This window comes from Salvelinus fontinalis, chromosome 3 (genome assembly GCF_029448725.1).
Source record: "Salvelinus fontinalis isolate EN_2023a chromosome 3, ASM2944872v1, whole genome shotgun sequence".
Lineage (NCBI taxonomy): Eukaryota > Metazoa > Chordata > Actinopteri > Salmoniformes > Salmonidae > Salvelinus > Salvelinus fontinalis.
Window position 1 is genome coordinate 78,020,543 of NC_074667.1, and position 17,668 is coordinate 78,038,210.

At 46.7% G+C, this 17,668-nt stretch overlaps 2 protein-coding genes across 2 annotated transcripts; one reads left to right on the top strand and one right to left on the bottom strand.

Annotated features, from left to right (window-relative positions):
- Positions 1 to 1,232: 1,232 nt before the first annotated feature.
- On the top strand, positions 1,233 to 13,080 carry sp1 (sp1 transcription factor). The gene is made up of 8 exons (XM_055918114.1): positions 1,233 to 1,341; positions 1,965 to 2,041; positions 2,967 to 4,058; positions 4,615 to 4,822; positions 6,900 to 7,041; positions 7,519 to 7,709; positions 10,536 to 10,823; positions 11,641 to 13,080. Exons 1-8 carry the CDS (start codon positions 1,335 to 1,337, stop codon positions 11,736 to 11,738), a joined length of 2,103 nt encoding a protein of 700 aa, XP_055774089.1. The 5' UTR covers positions 1,233 to 1,334; the 3' UTR covers positions 11,739 to 13,080.
- Positions 13,081 to 13,256: 176 nt separating this feature from the next.
- Positions 13,257 to 17,224, bottom strand: LOC129851513 (cell division cycle-associated protein 7-like). The gene is made up of 9 exons (XM_055918129.1): positions 16,862 to 17,224; positions 16,630 to 16,752; positions 16,020 to 16,328; positions 15,809 to 15,901; positions 15,315 to 15,470; positions 14,959 to 15,102; positions 14,679 to 14,828; positions 14,130 to 14,266; positions 13,257 to 13,634 (listed from the first exon to the last, which is right to left on the bottom strand). Exons 1-9 carry the CDS (start codon positions 16,868 to 16,870, stop codon positions 13,601 to 13,603), a joined length of 1,155 nt encoding a protein of 384 aa, XP_055774104.1. The 5' UTR covers positions 16,871 to 17,224; the 3' UTR covers positions 13,257 to 13,600.
- Positions 17,225 to 17,668: the final 444 nt, after the last annotated feature.

Genomic DNA, 17,668 nt, shown 5'->3' on the forward strand with positions numbered 1-17,668 from the left:
TAGGCTACTTGGGACCATGATCTTTCAAACGGTAGTCATATTTGTATTTATTTATAATTTCATATTAAAATCAATTCCCTACAGTAGGGTTAGTCATAGATTCAGATGGGCTGTGATGTGATGACTGGTGTTCTGTTAAACTTGGTAGGCTTGGTTCTACAAAGAAAACATATGGCCGTTAAAACCTATTTATAACCTAAATATTATTGTCGATATCCACTGTGAGGATATCAAAAAAAGGCTACTAAAAACAGCCTATATGCTTCTGGATATCTACAAGATGGGCTTGGAGGAGAACAGTTCGGGATGTACCAGTGAGCATGGATTGGGGGTGGAGTGTGGACTGGAGGGAGTGATGGACTGGGGGTGGAGTGTGGACTGGAGGGGGTGGTCCACTTCGATGGGAGGGCGGAGGGTGTGTGGCTGTCCTGCATTGGCAACTCCACACTCCATCCTAAGGGGACTGAAATGTTTACCCCGGCCACATGTGTTCCACGGACACCCCCCTCACACATAAAAACCCTCCCACCCACGACAAATCTCCTCCCAGCGCTATCAAAACGAGTCCGTCCACATTGAAGGGTCTCTCCACCCACCCCGGTCCCAGCCCACCCCTTGCACGTTCCCAAGCCCACACTGTTCATCCAGGCAGGGAGTGGCCAGCGAAAAAGTTTAGCCCCATCTGTTGCTGAGCGATTTCTAAACCTCCCTCCTTTATTTGCATTATGTTGTAAAGGATGTATGAAACAGTGTATGATATCTTTCGTTGTGAATGTGGCCTAGTTTTGTTACCGTTGGGCTCGTCAACAACAATTTATTTAGGTCATGTTTGTCAATGGCGCCTTTTCCGCCAAAAACACTCTAGTCAACGTAGCCGCTAAAAGGTACAACCTACCGTTTGTTGACCCCACCCAAATACCCGCCCATGGCCACATCCCCATTGGTCAGCTCTTCCCATTTTAGAATAACTACAACTCTCATTAGGTAGCGGCTGGTGTCACTCATACATGGGGTGCACTTGATTCCAGTTACACGGTCTGGCATGCAGGCACTTCGGGAGCAAGATACAGTCGTTCCAACGGTTTTTAAAAGCGCAAATGAAGCTTAGGTATTAAATCAAGCTCACACTGCTTAACGTAGAAACCCCCGCGAGGGAGTCTAGTTATGAAAGAAAACAGCCTTTTCATTGGCCCACAACAACACAATTCGACATCTGATTGGATAATATTTTTTCCTTTTTTCTCCTTCGTAGCAGAACCATCACGTTTGGTTGATGAGCAAAAAGTTGATGTCAACCTGAAAGAAGCCCGAGAAACTCCTCCCGTCTCGAAATTATGAGTGGTAGGTGAACTTTTTTTTCTTCAGAAGTAGCTACAGTAGTTTGTAAAAGTCTATGAAGTGAACTAATAGTAGGTGATTGTTATAGAGCAGATAAAGCTAGGTAAATCTGAAAATACAAGGTCTCAAACTCCTCCGCTATTTAGCCCTAAATTTGATAACCATTTATTGAATCGTAGCTAACGTTAACGAGCTAATGGTTAGCCAGTCACTTAGGATGGAAAGTCGAATGAGGTAGCTAGCTAGCCGGCTAGATTATCTAACAACTAGATAAGGTTGGAAAACATGCATTTGTTAGCCCAATTTTAAACTCCTCGAATATCATGTCATTAGCTAGTCAGTCAGCTAACGTTAGTTAGCTCTTGTGGTTGTGTAATTAAGACCCACTAATCGTTCCCATGCTATGAGCTAGCTACTTTCTTTAGCCAGTTAGCAGCTGTTTACGGTTGTTTTGAAAAACTTACATAAACTAGTTTGCTAGTTCGTAGTATTAGCAGTGTTTTTATCTAATGAAAGTATCATAGTCGTGTCAGCTGTAATATCTAGCCTGCTTGTTTAACTGGCAACTAATATCAGGTAGCTAGCTACTGTTAGCAGCTAATCCATTTGCAACGTTACATTTACAGACCAACAGGATGAAATGGCCGCGATGGTGGAAAGCGGCGGAGGCTTCCTTCAAAAGCGAAACACAAATACCGGACAAGTATGCTTGCCAGTCAAATAACATTACACATTCCCAGATAACGTGCAATCAATGTATTCCTCTGATGTTTGCTAGAGACGTTACCCCTTCCCCCCCTGACATCTAACGTTAACTAGCTAGAAAAGTAGCAAGCATGAGACATTTTTAGCTAGCTAGCTATGGATAATGCGTAGCTTAACTGAGGTCAGTGGTGGGAATGGGTTTTGATCAGTGTTGTTGATTTCTCACAAGCACATGTCACCGGGGTGGGGATATAGGCAGTCGTAGAGGTGGATGATCCCACACGGGGAGTTCCTGCCAGCCCCATACAGCAACTCGCACAGCCCATTTTGGCTGGCGTCGGAGGGGGTGGCTTCGGCTGAGTGAGCTAGTTTATAGGGCAAGATAAAGGTGTGGGTGGGTTGGGGGAGGGGAAGTTTAGCCCGCCGCTGCTCTTTAAAAAAAAAATGTGATCCCACCCATTTGCCACTGGCGCTCTCCCATTTCCTCTCCCTTGGCTTGCCCTCTCACTCCACTCTCGCCCTCTCACTCATGTCTGCTGCAGCACATACGCTGGAATGCTGTGTGTACTGTCACATTTCACTATAGGTGTGATGTTAAAACCATGGCAAATGTGACAAGAATTTTAAATTTTTATGTTAATTGTTTGTCTTTCACTGTGGTTTCATTTGTTTTAATTGAACCCTTTCAGACTAGATTTGGTTTCTCTTATGAACACTTTGAAAAGCAGATCACAGGGTCACATCAAACAGAACCCCATTGGTAAAGTTTTGTGAGCTATTGTGATGCTGTATCTTATTTATTGATTAGATCCCCATTTAGATGTTGCACATGTAGGAGCTACTCTTCCTGTGAACAATTTGTTGAGTTTGTATACTGTACTAGTAGCTTCGCAACAAAAATCCAACACATTTTTTTATTGCAGGACTCCCAGCAGCCCTCTCCTTTAGCTCTGTTGGCAGCGACCTGTAGTAGAATCGACACCCCGGGCGAGAGTGACTCTGGCTCCGAACAACAGTTAGACCTAAGCCAAGCCCAGCTGACCCAGACAGCCAATGGGAGCTGGCAGATCATCCCGGTTAGTCTCGGTAGCTCCAGTGGTTCCAACACCATCACCACCGACTCTACTGGCATGGTCATGACCGTGGGCGACTCGGGGAAGAACAGGGGGCAGCAGGTGTTGACGTCGGTCTCCAGTGGACACCAGGGACAGCAGCAGTATGTGCTGTCCTCAGCTCCTTCTCTACAGGGCCAGCAGGTCCTCACCATGTCTGGGGGCCAGGTTGTGTCCATGCCTAACATCCATTACCAGGTGATCCCTCAGTTCCAGACGGTAGATGGCCAGCATCTACAGTTTGCCCAGGCAGGGGTACAGCAGGACCCTAATGCAGCTGGGGCCGGACAGTTCCAGCTCGTCTCCTCGCCTAACGGGGGTCAGCAGTTGGTTAGAGCAGGGAGTGGAGGAAATATCCTAACCATGCCCGCCGGGCTCCTACAGCAAGCCATCCCCCTACAGAACCTAGGTCTGGGTAACAGCGTCCTGCAGAATAACCAGGGTCAGTTCCAGTTGGCTAATATGCCTGGGCTCCTAAATGGTAATATCACCCTCCTTCCGGTCAGTGCAGCTAGTGGGTCTGAAGGGGACGGAGGCTCTAACCAGCAGCTGATGCAGCAGGTAGTGTCAACCTCTGGCACGTACTACACTAACTCAACCACCACCACCACTCAGACAGGCACCTCGTATGGAGGCATGACACAGCAGACTCAGAGCACCAACGGCTTCCAGAACTCTGGTGGCGGGATCCCCATCCAGCCAGATAACAGAGATCAGCCGCAGCAGATCCTCATTCAACCCCAGCAGCTCATCCAAGGAGGGACCTCCCTGCAGACAATCTCAGCTGGGGGACAGGTGTTCGCGACCCCAACGCTTACCCAGGATGCCCTGCAGAACCTGCAAATTCAGACCATCCCCAACACCTCTCCCATCCTGCTGAGGACCGTCGGGCTCAACGGACAGGTGAGTTAGAAGTTCTACTCAAGCTTTTCGGAATGTATTTGTTGATTGGTGCTAGCGTCCTAGTTACAGGCTCCGACTAGGTTATTATAAGTTCTCAGGTATAACCCCTGGCCCTATAGCTTACATTTTACATTTGTCATTTAGCACATTGGTTCTCAACCTTTTTTCCCTTACTGTACCACCAACTGAATGTTGCTCTGTCTGGAGTACCCCTGAAGTACCCCCCCCCCCCCTGCAGTTTACCAGTAGGTCTATGGTCTCATGAGTCTTATCATAGTACCCCATGTGGATAGACCAGGTACCCCCTGGGGGGGTCATAGTAACCCTGGTTGGGAACCACTGACTTACAGACACTCCCGTCTTACTCCTATGATCCAATGTAACAATGATCTCTGCAGATGATTATGATGTTTTAATTTCTGAATAATTGTGATGAAAAATGTGAACTTATCTCAGTCCAACAACATGGAAAATATAACTTAAATGTGTCCGTTCCTAATCGATCAATACGGACTTCCTCGATCTGCTAATCAATCCCTCTTCCTCATCCCTCCAGGTGAGCTGGCAGACCCTCCAGCTGCAGAGCCCAGCGGGGACCCAGATCACCCTGGCCCCCATGCAGGGTCTCTCTCAGCTGGGCCCGGCCCAGGGAGGTACCATGCAACTCCCTGGCCTCCACACCATCAACCTCAACACACTGCAGAACTCTGGTTTACAGATGCACCAGCTACAAGGAGTTCCCATCACCATCTCTAACACAGCTGGTAAGTGTTCTGCTGAGGACTGAATTAACACTTATCCTATTGAATTTGAATTAGTCTTTTACTACAGCCCATAGAAACGCATTGAGTATCACATTCATAAATGGGGGGAAAGGACTGGTAAAAATAAAGGTTTTGAAGTGTCTGCACTATGTCTAGGAGATGTAAGAAAGCTCAGGAAATATTTTTTTTGGGGGGGGGGGGGGGCGCACAATTACCTCCATACTTCTGTTTGAATGGGTCCTTCAGATGAGTCTCGTGACACTTGCGTAGGTCGTAGAGCAAGATGGAGAATACCATCATGTTCGCGAGAGTCTCTTTCCATAGATTGGTCATAATAGTTTTCGATGCCAAACCGTTCAGACGCGAAAGGCCGACCTAGATGGAGACGGTGGATTGAGACGCAGCCCATACCGATTTTGCTGGAGATTTTTTACATTTTATATATTACTTAGCTTGACGCACAGGTGGTCACAGTTGTAGACTTACCCATATCTGCACTTTAATTGTTGTAACCAGAAAGGTTTCATTCAGTTGGTTGGTTTTGAATTATTTGATGTCAACAAACAAATGTAACTTGATGCCTGGAATGCAAAGTAGTGTTAAGTAAGCCAACTGGTTTGCCTTGTTCACGCTACATGATGCCAGTATCTGCACGGTGTGCGTTCAGAGTAACAGACCATTGGTGTGCATTGACTAAGCATTTCCTTTACTCCTCTGTGGCTCAGTGACAATCAGCTAGTAAGAGGCCTGTCTGGTCCGGCAGTCAGCTAGCAAGAGGCCTGTCTGGTCCGGCGGTCGGCTAGCAAGAGGCCTGTCTGGTCCGGCGGTCGGCTAGCAAGAGGCCTGTCTGGTCCGGCGGTCGGCTAGCAAGAGGCCTGTCTGGTCCGGCGGTCGGCTAGCAAGAGGCCTGTCTGGTCCGGCGGTCGGCTAGCAAGAGGCCTGTCTGGTCCGGCGGTCGGCTGGCAAGAGGCCTGTCTGGTCCGGCGGTCGGCTGGCAAGAGGCCTGTCTGGTCCGGCGGTCGGCTGGCAAGAGGCCTGTCTGGTCCGGCGGTCGGCTGGCAAGAGGCCTGTCTGGTCCGGCGGTCGGCTGGCAAGAGGCCTGTCTGGTCCGGCGGTCGGCTGGCAAGAGGCCTGTCTGGTCCGGCGGTCGGCTAGCAAGAGGCCTGTCTGGTCCGGCGGTCGGCTAGCAAGAGGCCTGTCTGGTCCGGCGGTCGGCTAGCAAGAGGCCTGTCTGGTCCGGCGGTCGGCTAGCAAGAGGCCTGTCTGGTCCGGCGGTCGGCTAGCAAGAGGCCTGTCTGGTCCGGCGGTCGGCTAGCAAGAGGCCTGTCTGGTCCGGCGGTCGGCTAGCAAGAGGCCTGTCTGGTCCGGCAGTCAGTTGGAGTAGCGGAGGGGGTGTAACCACCCCACCCACCCTGTCGGTGTCTTATCAAGGCCCCCACAGACACACACACACATTAGGTGGGTGTGTCCAAGTTTGCCCTGTTCCTACCAGCATTTACATTTTATGGCTTGGCTCTAGTTTTTCCTCTGTCCTGAAATTAGACTGGGATTGGGATTTCCCAATGTCTCAACCTGACCATACTGGTTGGACTTGTAATTTATTTCAGGTAGGATAATAAGATGTTTAAACTGGTTTAGTCTCAACAGTACAATGACAGAATATTAATCACCTGCTATTGTATTTGGTCTGTTGACTGTCACAAGGTTCTCTTTATGCTAAGCAGTTCTCTTTATGCTAAGCAGTTCTCTTTATGCTAAGCAGTTCTCTTTATGCTAAGCAGTTCTCTTTATGCTAAGCAGTTCTCTTTATGCTAAGCAGTTCTCTTTATGCTAAGCAGTTCTCTTTATGCTAAGCAGTTCTCTGCACCCGCTAGAACATCTGCTAAACTGTGGACCAATAAACTTTGATTTTCCTGGGTGATTTTGTATCTGTAATGCCCATTGGTTCTAGATACACACCTAAAGCAATTGATTTGTCACAGTAAGCTTTCCTGAACGGGAAGGCCAATGGTGTTTGTAAACACTGAATATACTGTATGTCTATTGTAGGCTGAAGTTCCTGTTTATTCCTCTACAGGAGACCAGGGTTTGCAGACAGGGGGGGACAGTCTGGATGACGGCACGGTCATGGAGGAGGGAGACACATCCCCTCAGCCTCAGAACCGCCGGACACGCAGGGAAGCTTGCACCTGTCCCTTCTGTAAGGACGGAGAGGCACGGTACGTAACATCTGAGCCTGTCAACACTGCTGCACTATCGGGAAACGTCAAGAGCTGGGTCAAATGTTGCTTTTATTACCTGGAAGCCTTTCTGTTGATTTTATGATGATGTAGCCAGGAACCAGGTTATATGGTTAGAACCAGGTTTCAGGAAGAACCACTGACCCTATTGCTTATGACTCATTTGCAGATACTTCTGTCTTTCTCCTATTGGTCCCAACGTAACAATAACCTCTGTGCAGATTTTATTTTCATTTAGGAATAATCCTGATGTATAAAAAATGCTGATGCCAGAGAGGGGGGAACATTTTAAAATAATAACAATACAAGCTAATCGGAGACCGGTTGGGAAGTATATTTGAGCGACATGATGTATGCGAAGACTGGGGCAATGTTTCTGAAACTGCACAAAATGTTGGTGGCACACATCAAATAGCCTAACAGCAAAATGACTCAATTCCCCCTTTGTCTGTTCAGAGATCCCAATAAGAAGAAGCAGCATATCTGTCACATGCCAGGTTGTGGGAAGGTGTACGGTAAGACATCTCACCTGAGAGCTCACCTTCGCTGGCACACTGGAGAACGACCCTTTGTCTGCGGCTGGTCCTTCTGTGGGAAGAAATTCACTCGCTCAGACGAACTGCAACGCCACAAGAGGACACACACAGGTGAGACGGCCAAGCCGATATTTAAAATACATCTTTATTGATCCGTTATACTGAGACGATAGATGGGTTGGTTGTTTAGCAGCAAACCCGACACGCGTAACTATGGAGAAAAACAGACCGGGTTGGCTTAGATTGTTAAAAACATGTCAACTATATATTTAATCTCCAATGTTTATTGAAAACATAAATCAAGTTGCACAATGAGCACTTTTCTCTATGTCGTTACAGTTGTTGGCTAGCTATGTTGGCTAGCTATGTTGGCTAGCTATGTTGGCTAGCTATGTTGGCTAGCTATGTTGGCTAGCTATGTTGGCTAGCTATGTTGGCTAGCTATGTTGGCTAGCTATGTTGGCTAGCTAGCTAATTTGATCTATATTAGCTGTGACATCCACCAGAACATCTCAAAACAAGGTATCAAGAACAAGGTCAAATTAACTGAAACCAGTCATTTAGGATTCCCCACATGGCAGTTTCTTGTCATTTGTTGCTCGCTATCTGACCATCCAGAATTTGACGCGGCCCCTCTAGTTAGTAGTTTGACACGGCCCCTCTAGTTAGTAGTTTGACACGGCCCCTCCTAGTTAGTAGTTTGACGCGGCCCCTCCTAGTTAGCGGTTTGACGCGGCCCCTCCTAGTTAGCGGTTTGACGCGGCCCCTCCTAGTTAGCGGTTTGACGCGGCCCCTCCTAGTTGGCGGTTTGACGCGGCCCCTCCTAGTTAGTAGTTTGACGCGGCCCCTCCTAGTTAGCGGTTTGACGCGGCCCCTCCTAGTTAGCGGTTTGACGCGGCCCCTCCTAGTTAGCGGTTTGACGCGGCCCCTCCTAGTTAGCGGTTTGACGCGGCCCCTCCTGGTTAGCGGTTTGACGCGGCCCCTCTAGTTAGCGGTTTGACGCGGCCCCTCCTAGTTAGCGGTTTGACGCGGCCCCTCTGGTTAGCGGTTTGACGCGGCCCCTCTGGTTAGCGGTTTGACGCGGCCCCTCTGGTTAGCGGTTTGACGCGGCCCCTCCTAGTTAGCGGTTTGACGCGGCCCCTCCTAGTTAGCGGTTTGACGCGGCCCCTCCTAGTTAGCAGTTTGACGCGGCCCCTCCTAGTTAGCGGTTTGACGCGGCCCCTCCTAGTTAGCGGTTTGACGCGGCCCCTCCTAGTTAGCGGTTTGACGCGGCCCCTCCTGGTTAGCGGTTTGACGCGGCCCCTCTAGTTAGCGGTTTGACGCGGCCCCTCTAGTTAGCGGTTTGACGCGGCCCCTCCTAGTTAGCGGTTTGACGCGGCCCCTCCTAGTTAGCGGTTTGACGCGGCCCCTCCTAGTTAGCGGTTTGACGCGGCCCCTCCTAGTTAGCGGTTTGACGCGGCCCCTCCTAGTTAGCGGTTTGACGCGGCCCCTCCTAGTTAGCGGTTTGACGCGGCCCCTCCTAGTTAGCGGTTTGACGCGGCCCCTCCTAGTTAGCGGTTTGACGCGGCCCCTCCTAGTTGGCGGTTTGACGCGGCCCCTCCTAGTTAGCGGTTTGACGCGGCCCCTCCTAGTTAGCGGTTTGACGCGGCCCCTCCTAGTTAGCGGTTTGACGCGGCCCCTCCTAGTTAGCGGTTTGACGCGGCCCCTCCTAGTTAGCGGTTTGACGCGGCCCCTCCTAGTTAGCGGTTTGACGCGGCCCCTCCTAGTTAGCGGTTTGACGCGGCCCCTCCTAGTTAGCGGTTTGACGCGGCCCCTCCTAGTTGGCGGTTTGACGCGGCCCCTCCTAGTTAGCGGTTTGACGCGGCCCCTCCTAGTTAGCGGTTTGACGCGGCCCCTCCTAGTTAGCGGTTTGACGCGGCCCCTCCTAGTTAGCGGTTTGACGCGGCCCCTCCTAGTTAGCGGTTTGACGCGGCCCCTCCTAGTTAGCGGTTTGACGCGGCCCCTCCTAGTTGGCGGTTTGACGCGGCCCCTCCTAGTTAGCGGTTTGACGCGGCCCCTCCTAGTTAGCGGTTTGACGCGGCCCCTCCTAGTTAGCGGTTTGACGCGGCCCCTCCTAGTTAGCGGTTTGACGCGGCCCCTCCTAGTTAGCGGTTTGACGCGGCCCCTCCTAGTTAGCGGTTTGACGCGGCCCCTCCTAGTTAGTGGTTTGACGCGGCTGAGTTATGAGTTATAGATCTACAACTCGCAATTATAGATCTACAACTCACAATATAGACAGATCTATAATTGCGATTTGTAGATCTGCGCTATTTCTATGCTTCCTGTTTTTGTATCTTTTTACTTTCGGTTTGTACATCAGCTTCAAACAGCTGCAAAAATATATTTTTAGTTATGGAAAATATATTTCACAGAGGTTTAGATGATAGAATGATTCTCTACGCTGTTCTTGCTTGTTTTATCACACAAACTAAAATCAGGCGAACTATTAGAATGTTAGTAAACAGTAAATAATGGAGCGATATCTGCATAGTGCATCTCTATGGTTGTTGCCTGTCACTGCTGACTAGGACAATGAGTTTTCCCTGACCTTGTGTTGACTGGACGAGGAACAACTCTGGGCCCTAGTTACAGCCTCTGACTAGGTTTATTATATGGTGATAACCAGGTCTCAGGAATAACCTTTGATCGTATTGCGTAATGATCTACATTTGCAGACACTTCTGTCTTTCTCCTATTGGTCCCAACGTAACAATGACCTCTGTGCAGATTAGGTATATTTCTGAATAATTATGATGAAAGAAACCACTGATGCCAGAGAGAGAAAATATGAAGTGAAAAAAAGAGCAGACAAATAAGGAGATATCTGTTCTGTTTTGGAGACACTCTCCAGGTTACAAGATAATCACTACTAACCTGTAACCTCTTCATGCCGTCTAGGTGAGAAGAAGTTCACGTGTACGGAGTGTCCAAAGCGCTTCATGCGCAGCGACCACCTCTCCAAACACCTCAAGACCCACCTCAACAAGAAAGGAACCACCGGTGGCGTTGTGACCTCCGATAACTCCGCCCCTCAGTCGGGTGGAGGCGGAGCCACAGATGGCGGGGCCGGGGTCAATGACCAGCACGCCCTCATCGCCATGGAGACACTGTCACCCGAGGGCATCGCCCGATTGGCCAGCAGCGGCATCAACGTGATGCAGGTGGCTGACCTGCACTCCATCAACAGTAACGGATATTGATTACTGATTGGTTGATTGGATGTGGGGGTCAGGACAGTAGTGGAGCAGCGGACATTGATCTATAAGGGCTATATGAGTCTAGATTATATACAGTAAAACTAAGGGCTAATAATAGGAAGGGAGGGGAGAGCTCTGTTTAGATATTTTTGAGAGCTGAGACAGGATCCAGGAAGTCCCTGTCCCTTTAGATACACTGCTATGGCGTATTTCCATGACCTTACCCATTTCATTGGCTATGAGTCGGGTGGAGAGGAGTCTAGATGTTGGTTACCTAGATCTGATCGAAAATGGAAGGGAATGAATGGTACTACTACAGTGGTTATCATAGGTCGTCCTAACTTTAGTAACACATTCACAAAGGCTCCTTCTCTGGAACACAATACAAAATCCATCACTTCCGATCTCTATTTGTACAGAATGCAGAAACACACTACTGCTACTCAGTCCAGTGCTCTGCTCACCTCCCTCCCCATGGCTAGGAGCCACCCCCCTCTCAGGTCTCTTCTTCTTGTCCAACCCCCCCTCTGTCTGGGTATAGTACAGTATACACCAGAGATAACTTCAGTACTCCACTGTACTAGCTGATTGAGTGGGTTGGGCCTCGCCTGGTCTCTCACACCTTCTCTTGTCTAGCCCAGTATCACTGTTGGTTCTTTCTCATTGGAGGCCAGTGTGGATGGGGGAGGGGCTTATCATTATTTGGTCACTAGTGACTTCTGGGCCCTGTTCAGGAGGATGTAACGTTACACATGATGTGGGATAGAATAGTGAATCAGCTCTGTTCTTTCTATTTGTAGCTGCAGCGTTTGGCACGTTTCATGTCCCTGAATACAGCCCAGACCCAGGAGCATTAATCAGCAGGGGATGGAGGACACACTCTGGCACCCGATCACCTACATAGGGTCCTGGTCAAAAGTAGTGCACTAAATAGGGAAATGGGTGCCATTTTTTGGACACAAATCTAAAATCGTCATGAAATATCTCCTTGTTTTTTGCCTTTTTATATGATTATTATATAGGTACACATTCAAGCCATCATGCTTTGATACATTTATCATAGCAAAAAAAGAAAAGAATTTGGGATAAGTTTTGTATGTACATATGTTTTTTTTTCTTTTTTTCTTGTGTAAAGCTACGGAAATTCTTAGCATAGGAAGGATCAACTGAACTTTATATGGTTGCAAGAGATTGCCTTTCTGTTGTGAGTCTCTCATACACAATCAATCTTAAACTTCTATTATTATAAACTTTTATATAAATGTAGATTTTGTTTAAAATATTTCAGAAGTGTTCTGTCTATAGAATGAACTATGTATGTATTCAATACGGTCCAGTCCCAGTACATATTATTTACTTTTCTGGTAATATTTGTCAATTTGCGTCATACTCAAGTACTTTCTCTGATGCATTTGGATATCAAATTCTTCTTTTGACTATTTTAACCATTTAAAGTCTTATTTCCAAATAATGCAAAAAAATAAATTTCAGCTAAAACCAAAAATCCATATTCTGTTTAAGAGAACTGGAATGGAATGTTTCATCCTCAGTTCTAGACAGTCTGTCAATATAACCGGACTCTGGTCGTATTACAGCTTGGGTTTCTGTATTAGGGTTGCAAAATACCAGTAACATTCCCAGGTTTTAAAGAAATCTTGGTTGGGATTTCCTGTTTACGCAATCCTTTTTCCAGGAATTTAACTTTTCCGGCATTTTCCAACCCTACTTCCGTAACAGCACTGGCCTGCATGTTTTGGAAGAAAGATGTACGATTTATTTCATAAGAACAGCATCATAGGTTGTCTCAAACAGAAAGCCCGGGTCTAACAAACTTGATCAAATGTTACGATGGACCTCGTCACTATTTAATCCAGTCAGTCACATGTTGTATTGCAGAAGACTGACTAGCTGGGGTTCTAAATGCATCTAATGGCACCCTATTCCCTATAGTACTATGGGCCCTGGTCAATAGTAGTGCACTAAAGGGAATAGGGTGCCATTGTGGATACACTTTTGAAGGGTGTTAAGTACTTGATGTCCACTTCGAGCTTGATCAACTACAAGTTGTGGGAAATGTATTGTTTCAGTATTTGATTTATACTCCTATCCTTCCTCGCAATTTACTTTATTTTCAGACAAGTGCCCTTAACATGTTTTTATTTCATTAAAAAAGGGAGTTTTTTTTGTTTTTTTGAATGTTATTACTACAAATGCCAACAGCTGGATTAAAAATTATGAATACAAAATGTGTGATCTGTTCTTTTTAGATTTATGATCCTATTGACGGAGTTGGTCGAGCATGGCACTTGCAACGCCAGGATTGTGGGTTTAATGCCCTCTGGGGCCAACCATGCACACGTGACTAAATCGCTTTGGATAAGTGTCTGCTAAATGGCATATTCTTTAAATCTGACGTATCCAATTTGTCTGCCCCTTTGGCATCTCAGGAGAGTTGACTGGTGTTGTCAAGTCCTCAGTAAAGTGAATGACTAACATTCAAATATATTCTGTTTTTTAATGTGACCTTAAAATAAATCTGGTTTTGACTAAACTCAGACACCGTCAAAAGTATTTTATTTAAAAAAAATCAGATTAAAATCAATATTCAACTCAAAAACAGCAGTATAAACAATGTTAAACCCTATAGAACATAAACCTCATCTGGATAGGTGCCAGTCAAACGGCCTTATTCCCAGACCAGGGATTCACAACTGCTCCCTCTGGTGGTCAGACAAGGACATTGAAGACGCTCCCATTCATAGATCCTCAGTCCTCCCCATTTTTCAGTTTACTGCGTAGACTAGAAAAAAAAAGTCATTGTCAAGTATAAATATTCATAATTGCAATATGAGGGAGGAAACCCTTGCTATTCAGAACTACAAGTGGCTGTGCCCTAAAGCAGAGGATAAGAGGTTAAATTTCAGGGGCCATATGTATTAAACTGAAACTGATCCTATATCAGCACTCCTACTCAGAGGCTAGATGCATCTGGCCACTGGACTGACCCGAGGTAAGAGTGGACAACAGAAGCCGTGGTATTATTTACAATGACAGCCTAAACCGGACGACGCTGGACCAATTTTGCACCGCCCTATGGGACTTCCAATCATGGCCAGTTGTGATACAGCCCGGGATCAAACCCAGGTCTGTAGTGACGCCTCATGCTGCGCCACTCAGGATCCTGAGCCAGAGAGAGTAAGGGTTTGGGGTAGCGCTGACCTGCTGAGGTAAGAGTGGACATCAGAGAAGCCATGGTACTGAGCCAGAGAGAGTAAGGGTTCGGGGTAGCGCTGACCTGCTGAGGTAAGAGTGGACATCAGAGAAGCCATGGTACTGAGCCAGAGGGAATAGGATTCCAGTTGGGCAGCGTCCGTCTCTGGCACGGCAGAAACTGCAGTTACATATGCCTCGACACGGTGGACACCGCCAGTCCTGCAGCAGGGGACAACAAAACAAATACAAATTTGACCTTCAAGACTTTCATAACTTCCTAGAGTATCTGAATGACTCACATACCCAATGCACCTGCAGCTAGGCTTTAAAAGTCCTGTTAATTAATTCACATGCTACCATGTGGATAGTTAATGTGGCCATGAACACAGTGTGCTGTAAGCTACTACCTACTGATAAGGGAACTACTTTCTAGGAGTTAGGGAGACGACAGACTTTAAAAATATTGATGAATCATGTTTTTTCCACACAACAGCTGAACCAAGCCAGGCCACACCAAGCTTAACTGTGCAAGCCTGGTTATGGAACTGTGAGAAAATTAAAATCAGAGCCAGCACAGTAAGATTTTGGTTGACATGAAAAGGGTATAAAAGACAAGTGATGGGGTTCCTACCGGGTCGAGCAGGGCTTTCCTGACGTCCTCTCCGTATCGGTTCCTCAGACACGGGCCACAGAACTGTCCCACTATACCACGACACTCCTCACTACGGCAACACGTTTTGGTGTCGGTAGTCTTTTGGCGACACTGGTGACACGTTGAGCCCTGAGAATCAGACAGACGTCAAATCAACAAGAAATCGCAAAAATACATTTTTGATACAAATTGGTCAACAAAATTGTATTGTATCGTGCACAAGACAATACCCCTTCGACTTTGGTGAGACCTAACTTACTGTGGCTCTGTTGTACACCTTCTCTGTCGTGTGGTCTGCTACCAGCAGTAGCACGTCCTCAGTGATCTCCTCCACAGGTCTTATGTTGTGAGGTTTGGCCTGTTTGGGACACGGAGCACCCTTCCTCCTCGGATCACCACGTACCTGGAAAAGAAGACGGACCGCTCGTTGATAAATCTATTACCAGAATAAATCTCTATACATCACAAGCTACATTTCGTTCTATCTGAATCTACTGGGGCCACACAAAGCTGAACTTAACCCCCAAAAATACTGAGCTAGCTTGGTTACGGCATCCACCATTGGTGCAGCACAGTTTGGGTCGGTATGATCGTGTCAAAAGGGTATTTGTTAACCTCCAATAGTTCCTCCTCCAGACTGAGCTCCAGCTCCCTCTCCTCCTGGTGTGCCTCCAAGCTCTCAGCTCCGCCCATGGAGCGGGTCAGTCTCCGGGAGGATCTCTTAGGGTTCGTCCTGGACTTCTCTACTGCTTCCTTGGAGCGGGGCGCTCGCTGCAGGGGAAATAGGAAGAGATCAAGGGGCAATGAAGCTGCACTGGCCAATAGAAAAGTTGAAGAAAGCTGCACTGGCCAATAGAAAAGTTGAAGAAAGCTGCACTGGCCAATAGAAAAGTTGAAGAAAGCTGCACTGGCCAATAGAAAAGTTGAAGAAAGCTGCACTGGCCAATAGAAAAGTTGAAGAAAGCTGCACTGGCCAATAGAAAAGGTGTTGAAAGTTGAACAGCATCTATCCCACCCAATCTCCCTCACTCCACTGCATCCTCTCTAGGGACTTGAATACATTGAACATGCCCATCCATCGTGAGTAAGAAAACATGCAATCAACTCACAGAGCCTTTCTCCTTTTTAAGATTGCCTTCTTTGTGACTCTTCAGCAGGGCAGCTCCTGGCATCTTATGCAGGTCTGCTATCAACTGAGCCAACTGCAGGAGACAGAGTTAAAACAAGGATTACACAGCATTAATTGTACAGATAAGCGTGACATTGTTTGATTGTCATCTCTCAGGAGTGTGTGTTCATTTTACCAAAAGTCACTTTTACCATAGCTTTGTTAGCCTTGACGTTCTGGGCTCTCTTGGCCAGAAAAGAGCCAGACTGTGCTAGATCATCAGAATCAGAATCTGACTGTTGTTTAACAGGCTGTGTTGCGTCAGTCACAGGCTTCTCTTCAACTTCAAATCTGACTGTTCCCTTCTTCTCAGCCTTCATCTTCCTCTCCTCTTCACTGGAGTGAGGAATTGGTGTGGCTAGCTTACGGGGGCGCAGTACCACCCGTAATGTGAAGCGATAGGGTACAGGCTGTTTTATGGGGCTGCCTTTGAGATCCACTGGATTGCCACTGTCTGAACTCTGGTGGAAACGGGTAGACAGATGAAGTAAGAAATAACAGTTGATAACCAGAACTACCTGAATATTATCACGTTTTTGACAAACCATATAGATCTACATATGGAACCACTGAATGAGAACGAGGTCCATACAAATCTGATTCCCTCTAAACAGTACATTTTGAAATTAGGCCTATTATTAAAGTAAATTGCTGTGGGTAAATCAGGATTTTACTATGACCCGATTAAATAGCATAAACTCATTGACTGGATAATTTGTAAATAGATGCAAATAAATGTACAAAATTACACTGATATCAAACCTTGTTATCACATAGATCACTTTCACCGTCAGAAAACCCATAGAACGTCCTGTCATTTTCCGAATCCTCTGTGAAAATCTCAGCGAGTTTATTAGAGAGCAAAGATATTCCCAAAACACCAGTCTAGAAGAAGAGGGGGAAAAAACTATTTAAAAGAACGACTAGTTCAGTTAAACATTGTAACCGTGTAACTAGAATCAATTTAGAGCTAAAGAAGACGAAACAAAGTTACATTGTCCATTTTGTCGATTGCGTTGATTTCTTGTCAAAGGCGGCACTCGGAATCTTAGCTGTGTAGCCTATTGATCAGCCTAGCAAGGTAGCCTATCCAATTATTCAAATTTATCCAGTCAGGTGTGTGTTTTTTAGGCACCAAACGGAAGAAAACGTACTGAAACAGAGAGGAACTACCTAGCGTCCAATAAAAAAAATACGTTCATGTTTGTTTTCCGCTGCAAAATGTTTCCCATTGCTTGCTTTAATGAACATGACCCAATATTCATTCCACGTGTTAAAATCACTGGGAACTCGGATATCTCCGACGTTCGAGCGTTCCGAACAACTGGGAACTCGGGAGAAAAAAAACGAGCTCCGAGACCGTATTTAGTTTATGCCAGGGACCAAGCTACATATCGTCCCTTTTTAACATATCATATTGATGATGATTTGGAATGGGACAATTTTACTCTAACCTACTTGTTTTCAACAGTGCAGTCAAAAATATATGTATAACTAACCCAAGATAGTTAATCTGTGTCGTTTACAGTGGGTGAAAATGAAGCATAGTGGGCAGAACAAGCAAGGAAGAGGGCAGTGCCAAGCACGAGCTAGCGATCCTATTGGCACGTTGTAACATGTATTTGCATATTTCCGTTAGGGAACGCCTCCTCTGTGAAGTGCGCGTGTGCAGAATCTAAATTAGACCTTGTACTCCTTCTAAACAGCGCACTTTTCTTTTTTCTTTTTTTACTTTGTCAAAGAGTAAAATCTAGTGCACTGTGTTCGTAACAGATTCTAGTTTTTGGAACAGAAAAATGTA